At 45.1% G+C, this 12,830-nt stretch overlaps 1 protein-coding gene across 1 annotated transcript in view; it reads right to left on the bottom strand.

The window, feature by feature from the left end:
* Nucleotides 1-233: 233 nt before the first annotated feature.
* Nucleotides 234-12,830, bottom strand: part of HDHD5 (haloacid dehalogenase like hydrolase domain containing 5) — a 147,032-nt gene continuing 134,435 nt past the window's right edge. The window contains exons 6-8 of the mRNA XM_086952882.1: nucleotides 9,087-9,261; nucleotides 6,556-6,744; nucleotides 234-1,110 (exon numbers count right to left, since the gene is read on the bottom strand). Coding sequence (XP_086809008.1) covers nucleotides 726-1,110; nucleotides 6,556-6,744; nucleotides 9,087-9,261 — 749 coding nt within the window. The 3' untranslated portion in view covers nucleotides 234-725. The remainder of the gene's footprint in view (nucleotides 1,111-6,555; nucleotides 6,745-9,086; nucleotides 9,262-12,830) is intronic.

Genomic DNA, 12,830 nt, shown 5'->3' with positions numbered 1-12,830 from the left:
GTGTATCTGTGTGCCTCCCAATACTGGATAAATTAAGTTATGTAAACTTTGCCATAAGGATCCATACCGACTTGGCTCCATCCAGGAATCATTCTATGAATGGTCTCTACAAACCTTATTGATTAAATATATTGGTACTCTGGTCTCGAAACAATACCAGTCTTCCTCCGACCACGTGTTTCTCCAGTCCCATTAGAAAGTGTGCATTGACAAAGGCATAGCCATTCTGTTTCAGCTACAGAAGTAATGACACGTGGGCTTTTAATTCAATACATTTATCCCTGTATGATACAGAAATGTACCCCGTAAGAGGTTTCAATTGAACATGAATGTATTCAGGTTCTAGTTCTTAAAAAAGCAGGTGGCTTACAGCTTTGGTAAGAACTGCATGGTACAAAATTGAATTTCATTAAATAAAACATAACAATAAAAACAGTTTTTAAAACAGCGTTACCTCTAGAGAGAGATGAATAAAGAGGTTGAAAAGTGTATTTTTGGGTATATGATGGAGATGGTGCCATGTGAAAAGATTTGGCAACTAACATTGTCCTTGTTCACATTTGTCGGAGGTGACAATGTCTAAGGTGCTAAAACTATCAGCCAAAGTGCACCTTCAATTCATTTAAAAACACAACTTTAAAATCAGTGCCATCTTGGGTAAACTTACCAAGTTCTACTGATCAAAACACAGTATCTGCAGCACATAATTGTGATCTCTGCAGTTCTCACACAGGGCACCAATTCTCCTTCTGAAAAACCAGGTCCACGGCCTCGTTGACATCTTGCACAATGTAGGAAGCCTCCACTAGGTGTGGATCAAAGTGGAAGTCCCGATGTCCATGGAACACTGTCTCTGTCACACTTTCGTTGGGGTCATTGGGCACATCGCCATGGTTCTGGTAAACGCCAGTGCAGACCAGGATGGAGGTGCAGCTCTGTGCATAGTTCCCAGAAGAATGTTCTGTACTACCAAAGCTGGAAAGCGCAAGATTCATCGCATCCACATCCATAAAGCTGCCTTTCGCCTTGGCTTGTAAACCTGCGTGCTGGTTGGTTTTAAGGTGTTGGTTGTATAGGTTGGCGCCATAGATATCAGCCATGGGATTATCTCTGTAGGAAGGCAAATAAGAGACAAAAAATAGCAAAGTCCCCAAAAAAATTCAAGATGACAATTTTTGTTTTGACGTGTGAAAAGTTACTATATTGACATATCTTCAGTATGTTACCCATTATACCTTGTGAATGAGGTGGGAACACTCATTGCAAAAAACAGTGACACAGAAAAGTAGAGAGAAACATTCAAATAATTACTCCGTGGAAAATGGAGAACAACACATCTTGGCATCAGGTTGGTGTGTGAATGTAGGAGAGGGACAAACACACTGGATGCACGCTGTGCCTAATCTGTCACAATGCAAAACTGACATTTGGTAGGATTCACAAAAATGCTACCTTATACAGATCTATGGGACAAGATTCTCTTTGCAAGTTCTACCGAGTGGCTGTGAATGTAGGGTTAGAAGCCTTCGAAGGACAGCAGGCCTCCATGCCAACACTGGCATGCACAAATTGCAGACAATGAACCTCCTGCTCCATAAAGCAACAGGAAATGTAAGTTTAAAAAATGGAATGATAGAGTTGGTGGAGCACGCTGTTGTACCCTGGATTGCTATGTGCTCTCCCCAATGACTACAGCCCACATTCACAGAGTGAAAGCTGTCACTTATTGACGGCTTCCCCTTTGTTAATGGATACCACCCCCTTTCAGATTTTGGAATTCAATCAATGTTTCGGTCCTGCTACTGCAAACCACTGTTTGTTTACAATGCAAATAGTGTGTGGGGTGCCCATTTTATGCGTCCTTTTCCTAACGATTTGTAATAACTTGCAAAGGGTAAACAGTAACTTGCAGACACTTGCATGGCAATGTGCTTTTGATACATTGCCCCTTTTTTTGCATTCGCTGGCTTTGCACTCAAAAAATCGATTTGCACATCAGCCCTAGAAAAAAATATATTCGGCCCACAAGGCATGTGGGGCCTCCTGTCCCTATAGGATTGTCCGTGGAGGAAGTGGAGAAGGCAATCAATCCAACCCTGTGCTTATTTGCACATCAGGCTTAAATAAAAATAAAAGATAAATATATATATATATATATATATATTTCCACCAATGCGCCCTCGCGCTTTTAGAAAGGCTCACCACGGCACTCCTCAGCCCTCCAGCTTACATTTTCGGCACCCGATGAACTTCTCAGCCTTTGTCCAAAATATACTGTAGGTCCGTCGCGTTTCGGGGCCAGAACGCCCCTTCCTCATGGACATGGGTACAAAGGCACGTATCTCTCACCCTTTGAATTCAAACACACATTTATTTGAATCACCGCCCTCAGTGGGTGTGGCTTGCAGTGTATGGTCGCCAGGTTACCTGGTAATTGTAGTCCTTTGGGTGAGTTTTTAGTTCAGTTCCTTTAGTAGGTTACATGCCTCTGTACAAATTTTAGTCATCTTAAAATCCTTTAGTAGGAAGTGGAGGCCGGCCAAGAAGTTACAATATAAAATTGGAGTGTCGCGCTGAACGGCAGGAGAAGGTTCGCCTGCCCCAGTCTTCACCCGCGTTGCAAACACACCGCCTTGTGAAGCGGAGCTCCTTCCCACGGCCCGAGCCGACCGTGCAAAATATTTCCACCAATGCGCCCTCGCGCTTTTAGAAAGGCTCACCACGGCACTCCTCAGCCCTCCAGCTTACATTTTCGGCACCCGATGAACTTCTCAGCCTTTGTCCAAAATATACTGTAGGTCCGACGCGTTTCGGGGCCAGAACGCCCCTTCCTCATGGACATGGGTACAAAGGCACGCATCTCTCACCCTTTGAATTCAAACACACATTTATTTGAATCACCGCCCTCAGTGGGTGTGGCTTGCAGTGTATGGTCGCCAGGTTACCTGGTAATTGTAGTCCTTGGGTGAGTTTTTAGTTCAGTTCCTTTAGTAGGTTACATGCCTCTGTACAAATTTTAGTCATCTTGAAATCCTTTAGTAGGAAGTGGAGGCCGGCCAAGAAGTTACAATATAAAATTGGAGTGTCGCGCTGAACGGCAGGAGAAGGTTCGCCTGCCTCAGTCTTCACCCGCGTTGCAAACACACCGCCTTGTGAAGCGGAGCTCCTTCCCACGGCCCGAGCCGACCGTGCAAAATATTTCCACCAATGCGCCCTCGCGCTTTTAGAAAGGCTCACCACGGCACTCCTCAGCCCTCCAGCTTACATTTTCGGCACCCGATGAACTTCTCAGCCTTTGTCCAAAATATACTGTAGGTCCGACGCGTTTCGGGGCCAGAACGCCCCTTCCTCATGGACATGGGTACAAAGGCACGTATCTCTCACCCTTTGAATTCAAACACACATTTATTTGAATCACCGCCCTCAGTGGGTGTGGCTTGCAGTGTATGGTCGCCAGGTTACCTGGTAATTGTAGTCCTTTGGGTGAGTTTTTAGTTCAGTTCCTTTAGTAGGTTACATGCCTCTGTACAAATTTTAGTCATCTTGAAATCCTTTAGTAGGAAGTGGAGGCCAGCCAAGAAGTTACAATATAAAATTGGAGTGTCGCGCTGAACGGCAGGAGAAGGTTCGCCTGCCTCAGTCTTCACCCGCGTTGCAAACACACCGCCTTGTGAAGCGGAGCTCCTTCCCACGGCCTGAGCCGACCGTGCAAAATATTTCCACCAATGCGCCCTCGCGCTTTTAGAAAGGCTCACCACGGCACTCCTCAGCCCTCCAGCTTACATTTTCGGCACCCGATGAACTTCTCAGCCTTTGTCCAAAATATACTGTAGGTCCGACGCGTTTCGGGGCCAGAACGCCCCTTCCTCATGGACATGGGTACAAAGGCACGTATCTCTCACCCTTTGAATTCAAACACACATTTATTTGAATCACCGCCCTCAGTGGGTGTGGCTTGCAGTGTATGGTCGCCAGGTTACCTGGTAATTGTAGTCCTTTGGGTGAGTTTTTAGTTCAGTACAGTATATTTTGGACAAAGGCTGAGAAGTTCATCGGGTGCCGAAAATGTAAGCTGGAGGGCTGAGGAGTGCCGTGGTGAGCCTTTCTAAAAGCGCGAGGGCGCATTGGTGGAAATATTTTGCACGGTCGGCTCGGGCCGTGGGAAGGAGCTCCGCTTCACAAGGCGGTGTGTTTGCAACGCGGGTGAAGACTGAGGCAGGCGAACCTTCTCCTGCCGTTCAGCGCGACACTCCAATTTTATATTGTAACTTCTTGGCCGGCCTCCACTTCCTACTAAAGGATTTCAAGATGACTAAAATTTGTACAGAGGCATGTAACCTACTAAAGGAACTGAAATAAAAACTCACCCAAAGGACTACAATTACCAGGTAACCTGGCGACCATACACTGCAAGCCACACCCACTGAGGGCGGTGATTCAAATAAATGTGTGTTTGAATTCAAAGGGTGAGAGATACGTGCCTTTGTACCCATGTCCATGAGGAAGGGGCGTTCTGGCCCTGAAACGCGTCGGACCTACAGTATATTTTGGACAAAGGCTGAGAAGTTCATCGGGTGCCGAAAATGTAAGCTGGAGGGCTGAGGAGTGCCGTGGTGAGCCTTTCTAAAAGCGCGAGGGCGCATTGGTGGAAATATATATATATATATATATATATATATATATATATATATACTTGGGCTTGACTAACGCATGAATTGTATACCATATATCTACTTGCCATGTCATGTTAACATCTCATATCTTATGTTTTGCGCAATATATTGCATGCAACAGCGCGACCTTTACATTTCTGCTGCTCACTTGAGCTAGATTCCTTCACATCGTATGAATTGTACTTCACAATCGAAACTATTACTAGTCGTGTCACCAACGTCCTGTAATATATGTAATTATATATGTATGTATTCGGCCCACGCGTCATATGGGGCCTGCAGGCCTTGCAGGCTGCTCTGTGGTGGAAGTGGATAAGGTAGTCAATCCAAACCTTTGCTTCCGGGATAAAATAAAGTTCCCAGCAGAAGATGCAACACAAGTATTTGTAATGCAACAAGAAATTGCTTATCTAGAGAGGGCAAGAGAAATGACGGAATAAACATAATTACATACACCTGATCTAGTTTTAACTCACCTTTACACTTTTCATTAAACGACCCTCACCACACCCACTGCACTTAAGGTATTTAATATACCTCTTGGACACAAACAAAACATCCCAGAACTCCTCCGTTTCAGAGAGGGGATTGTAGCCCGCACTATGACTAGGTTCACCCTTCGGGTGGGTGAGGGAAACTGTCCTTTAAACAGGACACCCCATTAGCATTCTTCTAGTTCAATAGACCCAGGGTTCTTTTGTGTTGTTTGACTTACAAAATGTACCAGTGTCATGGTGCAAAGAGCAACAATGACCAGTATATAAAGTGGAGGCATCTTATTAAAGTATCCAAGCGCTTTGACCCAACAGTCTCTAAGGATGTTGCAAAGAACTTTGAATTTGACCCTATGATTCACCAGCTGTTAGTGACACTCTCAGAAACCTGGATGAATGTGATTAAAATCGTAGGCAGAGGCATGGAGATAGAGCATTACCTCACCAAAAGCCCCTCTATGGCCCATTACCTTTACACTAACATCAGATGTTTCATGAATACAACTGATAAAAGGAAGAATGCAGTACTTCCATTGCTCATTTCATAGACCATGTAGTTCCAAAGCCTTTTAGCAAGAGATGCAGATCCTTAGTGTTAGTTGGTTTTGCAAACTGAAGCATAATAACAGTCCTCATGCATGGAATAAAAAAGTAAAGCATCCGAACAGCAAGTGTGCAAGAATCAGCAGGTGGGCATGGAGATATATCTTCAAGCATAAAGACATGAGTGCCTACTCTGTTTGCACTGTACAGGAGCAATGCCAGTAGACCAATCGGAGATTGAAGTAAAAGTGTTTTTTACCCCTTCACACAAATATCTTTTTTTTAACACTTTTTATTGAACAACGCACAGCAGCGGCACAAAACTGCATACAATTATTCCCAGATATTTACAATGCAAGCAGAGAGAAAATGATCAAATCACAGAGCCCTCCGCTGCAGGTTAAGATCTTGATAAGTCCACCACAGGTCCCACATCTTGTGGTATTTCTGTGAAGAACCCTTGTAGACATTCAATGCTCCTCCGCTTTGACAAAGTGGTCCATGCCACGTGTCCATTCATCCATGGCAGGTGAAACTTCTGATCGCCAGTGGTGGGCAATATCACTTTTGGCTACCAAGAAACCCATAGCAACAAAGAGCCTTGTACATCTTGCCCCCTACTCCCCAACACATTCCTCAGACCCAGTAGGGCCATTTTAGGGGTGAGGTTAATATGCTTGGCGATTGCCTCTGATATTACCATGAGCACTTATTGCCAGAAAGCGTATATCAAAGAGCATGACCAAGTTATGTGAAAGAAGGTACCCTGGATCTCCCCACAGTGCAAACAGCGTTGATCCACCACCTTTGCAATATCTTTATCTGCACATTGACTAATGTCTTACCCAATGGCGTAGAGTCTTCCAATAGGAAGTGGCCATCCATACTGCTCTGACTGCTGCCTGATCAGGTGCTCGGCGTAGCTGTACGTAACAATGCTGGGTTTGCCTATAAGGGCTTCATACTTCAGTTCACGGCCCGTCACCTTCTTGTAAATGTTTTCCAAGCAGACGAGAAAGGTGCCATGTCCAAACCTGCTCCGATCAAAAGAATGAGAGAACGTTTTTAAAGTTTAGTACCAATCTCTGGCAATCACATGGCATCATAGACCAAGAAGTCATCACCTCATATTTCATGGGGAAGAAAGGAACTTGTTTATTTTCTTTCATTCTTTACACCTATAGAAGGCTGAAGTGGTAATGCAGGCATCACAGCAGATTTCTCCTGCAAAGTTGCCTTGAATGTCAAGGTGAAGACTACCCTTGTCACTCTTCTCAAATACCCACATAAGAGGAGAGCCAATTGGCTGAAACACGGCATCTCCGGTACAATTTCACCCCATTTTCGTGTAGACTATCAAAATGTGACAATTATATCGCAAGAATGACTTTTCAAAATCCAGTTTGTAGGTCATAGTAGGTCATTAATTAAGAGAGGTAAAGCCACGATTCTGCTTTGCAAGAATAGGGACACAACAAAAAGCCACAACTATGGAATTTGCAGATTTTGGGTAATTTCGCGTTCTGCAGAGAATGCGGAGTTGCCAAATATTCCACGATCCACGGCTTTGCTGAGTTTTCGCTTGTTCATGCTTTCAAAATGCGTGTTCATGAGATATTTCTCCACGAGCACGCAAACAGCGTTTGTGAACAGGAAAACAGCATCGCGAACGCGCGAAACAATCAATCCCGCGCGTTCGCAGAACTTTTGCATGCTCGCAGAGATTTTGTACCGTTTCGCAGAGCTTTGCATAGCGCGGCTACGCAAATTCCGCCCACCCCTACTACTAGTGCCAATTAGGTCTGATTTAGCACCGTGAAGGCTTGACGTCCGGGAACTGCACTGAAACCACTTACTCATTTCTCATATTATGATGAACAGGAGGTCACATGATAATGACCTCTAGCCATAACTGAATTTGGACAAGTTTGGGTTAGAGATATAGTGGTCAAAGTCTCTTGCATGTCATCTAATATCCAATAAAGTTTTATTTAGCATGTCCTCAAAATGGTTTTTCAAGCAGCGTTGTTTTCAAACATTCCAAGTCTACTAGCGGGCAGATCAACAGCAGACTCTCTTTTAAGAGATTATATTATATTGTATTACAATTGTGCTTATATTACACTTCTTACACTTCACACAGTGGGAAGGTGCATATCAGGCATGCAGCTACACCGTAGTGAGTACTTGGAGCATGATTACGATGAAGTAAGGCCCGCCACCAACAGCCTGTTGATGGCAGGCCCTCCGCCATCGTACTGAAGTTTACGTAGGGATTAGTCATCTGGCGGGTGGAAACGTGGCGGTCGGAAAGACAGACTGCCACAGTTCCGACAGGCGGTCATTTTCCGACCGCCTGTCGGAGCTACTGTATTGGCCAGCATGGCAGCCGTGCCTGTCAGGCACTGCCTTGGAATTATGATATCCGTTTTCCGCCGGTCATTTCGTGGCGGACAACCCACCACAAAATGGCAGGCGGAAAACAGATTTGGGGGCCTGTAGCGGGCCCCCCTTAATCTCTGGGCCAGGGGAAAGAGCACTGGGGGGGCACACCATAGCATTTCCCTGCCACATGGTGTCTGCCACATATTGAAGGGAAATGATTAAGGTGCATTTTTAACATTGCTAGCTGCAGCACCCGCCAAAATGTTAAATATAGCAGATGCGACCGCCATGGTGGCGGTTGCATCGTAATTGCGTCTGTGGGACCGCCGCATCATAGGCGGGCGGTTCCCATCCCCGGGACGATGGTAGACGGACAGAAGTCCGTCTGCCATCGTAATCAGGCCCTAGGGTTAAAGAACACTGAATTGCAGCGTGTCCTATGGGGAACTGTTTTGATGTCATGCATTTTAACCAGAGTAGTGTTCTTCTCCCAACATCGGTTGCTGCTCTTTAGCAAGTAGTGGAGCACAGATGAGTAAGGACTAGAAGGCTTGAGGTTCGTATTAAATGACTGATGTGTGTGGTTCGAATTTTGTGGGCTTTGAGTGTTATCCATGTAAGAAGTGGTTTAGGGTTATGCCTGATGCATCAAGAAAAAAAGATTTTCCTTTTAACGAGCTCAAAATCAAAGACTATCAAGTCTGGCACTTCTATTATACAAGGTTGACCCCCTTGCTTTGTCCTGCGTGCTTCTACACTATAACAGTGGTCATAATTGTAATAGTAAGTAGCTCAGTGAAGGGTTTGTGTCGTCAATCTCTATCACCGCCACAAATCAAACTTGTTGTTTGCTCCTTACTTCTCCCTCAAACCTATTTGAGCTTTCAGGATAAAGGAGGCTAAGTCATGGTAAAAACTGATCAGATCACCGCAGTTATTTTGACTACACTGCAAATTTCCAAAAACTCTGGCATTTGATTTTTTTTCCTACCTTGGCATCTTGGCTTCTGCCATCCACATGAGATCCATGTTACATGCCAAGACTGGGATGTGGGGGTACGGTGGTGGTGAGAGCCAGGCTGCAGGGTTCCCCCCACTCAGGAGGACATCTGTAATTAACTGCAGGCTGGTTTCCCAACGGATGGGCTCTCCGAACAGGACCACCGCTTAGAAAAATAGAAACATGGCCATTCGGTCACTTCAAACATTATTCATTTTAATTTTAGTGTCAAATGCATGCACAAATGTATGAACTGCAAATCAGATCTCCACATCTATCATATTGCGAGGTTGCATTTCAGCTTGGTTAACACTATGCAAATATCACACACATATATACTTTTTGAATCTGTCAAAGTACACATGTTCTTCTCTGTAAAAGATGTAGCAAACCTTATGTAAACTAAGATGGTCATCGAACAAAGTTAGCTTTATAAATGGTTCAGATTCGACTGCAATACAACTTATGTCTTATTTTACTGCTCCAGCGTCCAAATAGATTGGGAGAAATCTGACCAACCAATACATCTGACAAATAATCGGTAGTGTCAGGTAAGTTGTTGGGCCTTTGTTACTAAAGGGCAGTTAGGAAATCCTAGTAACAAGCACTGCTGATGTTCTTGGAAACAGAGGAACCAGACACTGTTGCAAGATCACTGAATTGTCAAGTACCTCCTCTTCGGGTTTTCAATTCTGAGGGGCAGCGAGGTCGAACAGACAAGGTTTACTGTGAGAGTGGTGTGGGGTAGAAGGACTAGTTCAGCCAGAATATGTATCACTAGCATCAAAACAGTATTGAAGCAGTGTTATTATTTTGAGAATATATACATTTATATTATAGGTGGGTCAATATGCATATTATCTTTAAGATGTTCTATGCAATTTAATATTTTGCTTTACCAATACATCCTCTGTGTGCCCAGCTGAAGAGGAAGTTTGTGGAGTCAAATCAGTGTTATGATCACACTTGATTGTAACCTAGAATCACTGAAGCAAAGGGCTTATTCAGTGGGTATGTGTGTGTGTGGGTGTGCGTGTGTGTGTATATATATATATATATATGTATATATATATATAACCACACACACATGTATATATAAGTATATATATACACAAACACACACACACACACACATGTTATGCCCAACTCTCCAACTCCCTCCTAAACACTGCATTTGGCCCTGCGCAGTGTGGGGTTGAGTGGAGGACCAAGCTCTGCTCCCACCCTCCTACGGGCACCCTCTTCCCTGCAGCCCATGGCTTTTGATCTTCAGCCATGCGCAAAGGGGAGTTTGGCAGAGCAAGCAGTTGGGCCCTGGAGTTTTGGGCGCGAGTGGGGAGTTGAGAGCACGGCATCCAGTGGGGAGTTGGGAGCAGGGCCTGGCCAAGGTCTGCACACAGCTGACTATATATAACAATTTAAAGGGTGTCATTTTATGAAGGGAGACATAATGGCAGTCCTGCCAAGTACCAAGCATCAGGCGTTAGACTAACACATTTTAGTGTGGTCCTCTGCATTACCAAACTGAAATGCACTGTCACGCAGTGGCGGTTTTACCATTTGGGCGGTGGGGTGTTGCCCCACTAATAATTATCGGGCAATTTATTTGAGTGGCGCGTTAATAAAAGTTTTATATATTAACGCGCCGTTCTAATAAATTGCCCGATAATTATTGCCCTGCGGCCGTGGTGTGAACTTCAAGCTTCACTCATGATGTTAATCACTGTCTGACACTGGGTGGCGCACTGGCGCTGGTGCCGGCACAGACAGTCACAGTGTGCACTGCGCATGTGGTGTTTGCCCGGATGCCTTTCTGCAGCTAGCAAAGTCAATGGATTTTAAAAAGCAAGCACTTCTGAGTACGGGGTTTGCCTATGCAACATACCCCAGTGCTTGAAAAATGAGCGGCGTTTTTTTCATGCTCTGTCCAATCCTGATGCTGCTCTCTTTAGAGAGCAGCTCTCCTCTACAGAGAGCAGCGTCAGGATTGGCTACTGTAGTAGTACTCTTCTGTAACAGTACTACGACTGTGTGTTCTGTTCTCTTGTTCCCAGTCTAGTGTCTCAGCGCGGGGGTGGGAGCATCTAACGTGGTGGGGCAAGCAATGCCCAATCACTGTAGTGGCTTAGTGTTAAGCCATTCAGTGATTGGACATTTGTTAGTTGGTGGGCAAATCGGGCCGGCCCACGGCCAGTCACCCTTCCTCCATCGTCCTCGTGGTCGTCATGAGTCGTGATCGTGACTCGTGTGCGCATGAGGGACAGAGACTGGTCTGAGTGAGGCCTCACCTAGTCGTCTGTCTGAGTCGGTCATCCCACCCTCACTTGAATTATTTTTGGAGCGTTGTTGAACGGGGACGTGTGAATTTCCGACCGGACCTGTGCAGGTATGGTAAATATAAAAGTTGATATGATGAGGGTCGGGCAGCGCTAAACATGCAATGTAAAATGTTGTTGTGCGTTCTTCATTCTTATAGGCTTATTAAGTGAAGCAAAGTAAAAAGTAAATTGACAGAAGATACCCAATTGTCAGAGGACCCTATTAAAAAAAGCAGCATTTTTAGGCGTCAATTAATTTAATTGTCTGGCAATCAGCTTGGCCTTGGCCTCTCTTTCAACCACCTTCGACATCCAGTGCGACAACTGTGCTGTTTATAGCCGTCACCGTGTTCAATAATACAAGGTTTGCAACCTCACATTACACCTCCAATTCTCCCAGAAAAGCCACAACGATTTACTAACTTGGCAGCCAGTCAGCAAACAGAAAAGACAGGCGAGCACCCACACGTTCCATGTTCGTGTAATTATTTTCTATTAGCATACAAGGTCGTAGTGATGGTAGTAGTAGAATTTGGTTTAAAATTAAAAGCCCAAATGTGCATGAGAATACTTTTTAGCGCCATGCCAGTGACGTCTCAGAGCAGGTGAATCCGAACCCTCCCCCTTCGTCTACAAAATGGGCCCCGTGAGTCCTGACGGTGACGGTGACCACTGTCAGGATTCACTAGAAACGCGAACACATTCCTGCATGTAGCAATCGTTACCCGGAGAGCAGAAGGCTGCGCTGCGTTGATCTTGATGCCACCGGCTGCAACCTGATTTAATTAAAGCCTGGAAAATATTGAAATGTGAAAACACGAGTAGGCCTAAAGCCTCGCCATCGCCAAGGACAATGCTAACCAACCTTCATTATAATGATCTCAGTAAAAACATCGCATTTGCGACTCTTTTGTACAGGTCAGGGTCCTGAATTATTTATTGTGAAGTACCCGGCGGTGTCCAGAATAGCATGCACGCTGTGGGGGGTGCTGGATCTTGTCAGTGGTCTGGTGGCTTGAATGTTGGTTCTAGGGACGCCAAAGGGTTGTTCACATAATAGAAAAGATTAAAGCGATGACCATAGCAATTTGTTTGTTTTGACGTTAAGTAAACTAGTGTGCACAGATTTATTAAGAGGCCATGACCAGGGAGAGGCATACGAGACAAATCCCCCATGGCGCTCATCCTGCTGGATTTGAGCGCAGCTTTCGACACCGTGTCGCATTCCATCCTTATTGACCTGGGTGGTGTCGTTCCTTAGCGACCGAACCTTTCAAGTGTTTTCCCCTAAAGCAGCTTCCACCATCTGTCCATCTACCCGCGGCGTTCCCCAAGGTTCAATCCTTAGCCCTTTATTTTTTAATATTTATGTTCAACCCTTGGCGACCATAGTTGAACAGGCTGGGCTAACCTTGTT

This window comes from Lissotriton vulgaris, chromosome 1_2, assembly GCF_964263255.1.
Source record: "Lissotriton vulgaris chromosome 1_2, aLisVul1.2, whole genome shotgun sequence".
Classification (NCBI taxonomy): domain Eukaryota; kingdom Metazoa; phylum Chordata; class Amphibia; order Caudata; family Salamandridae; genus Lissotriton; species Lissotriton vulgaris.
This window is presented reverse-complemented; position numbering and strand designations above follow the sequence as displayed.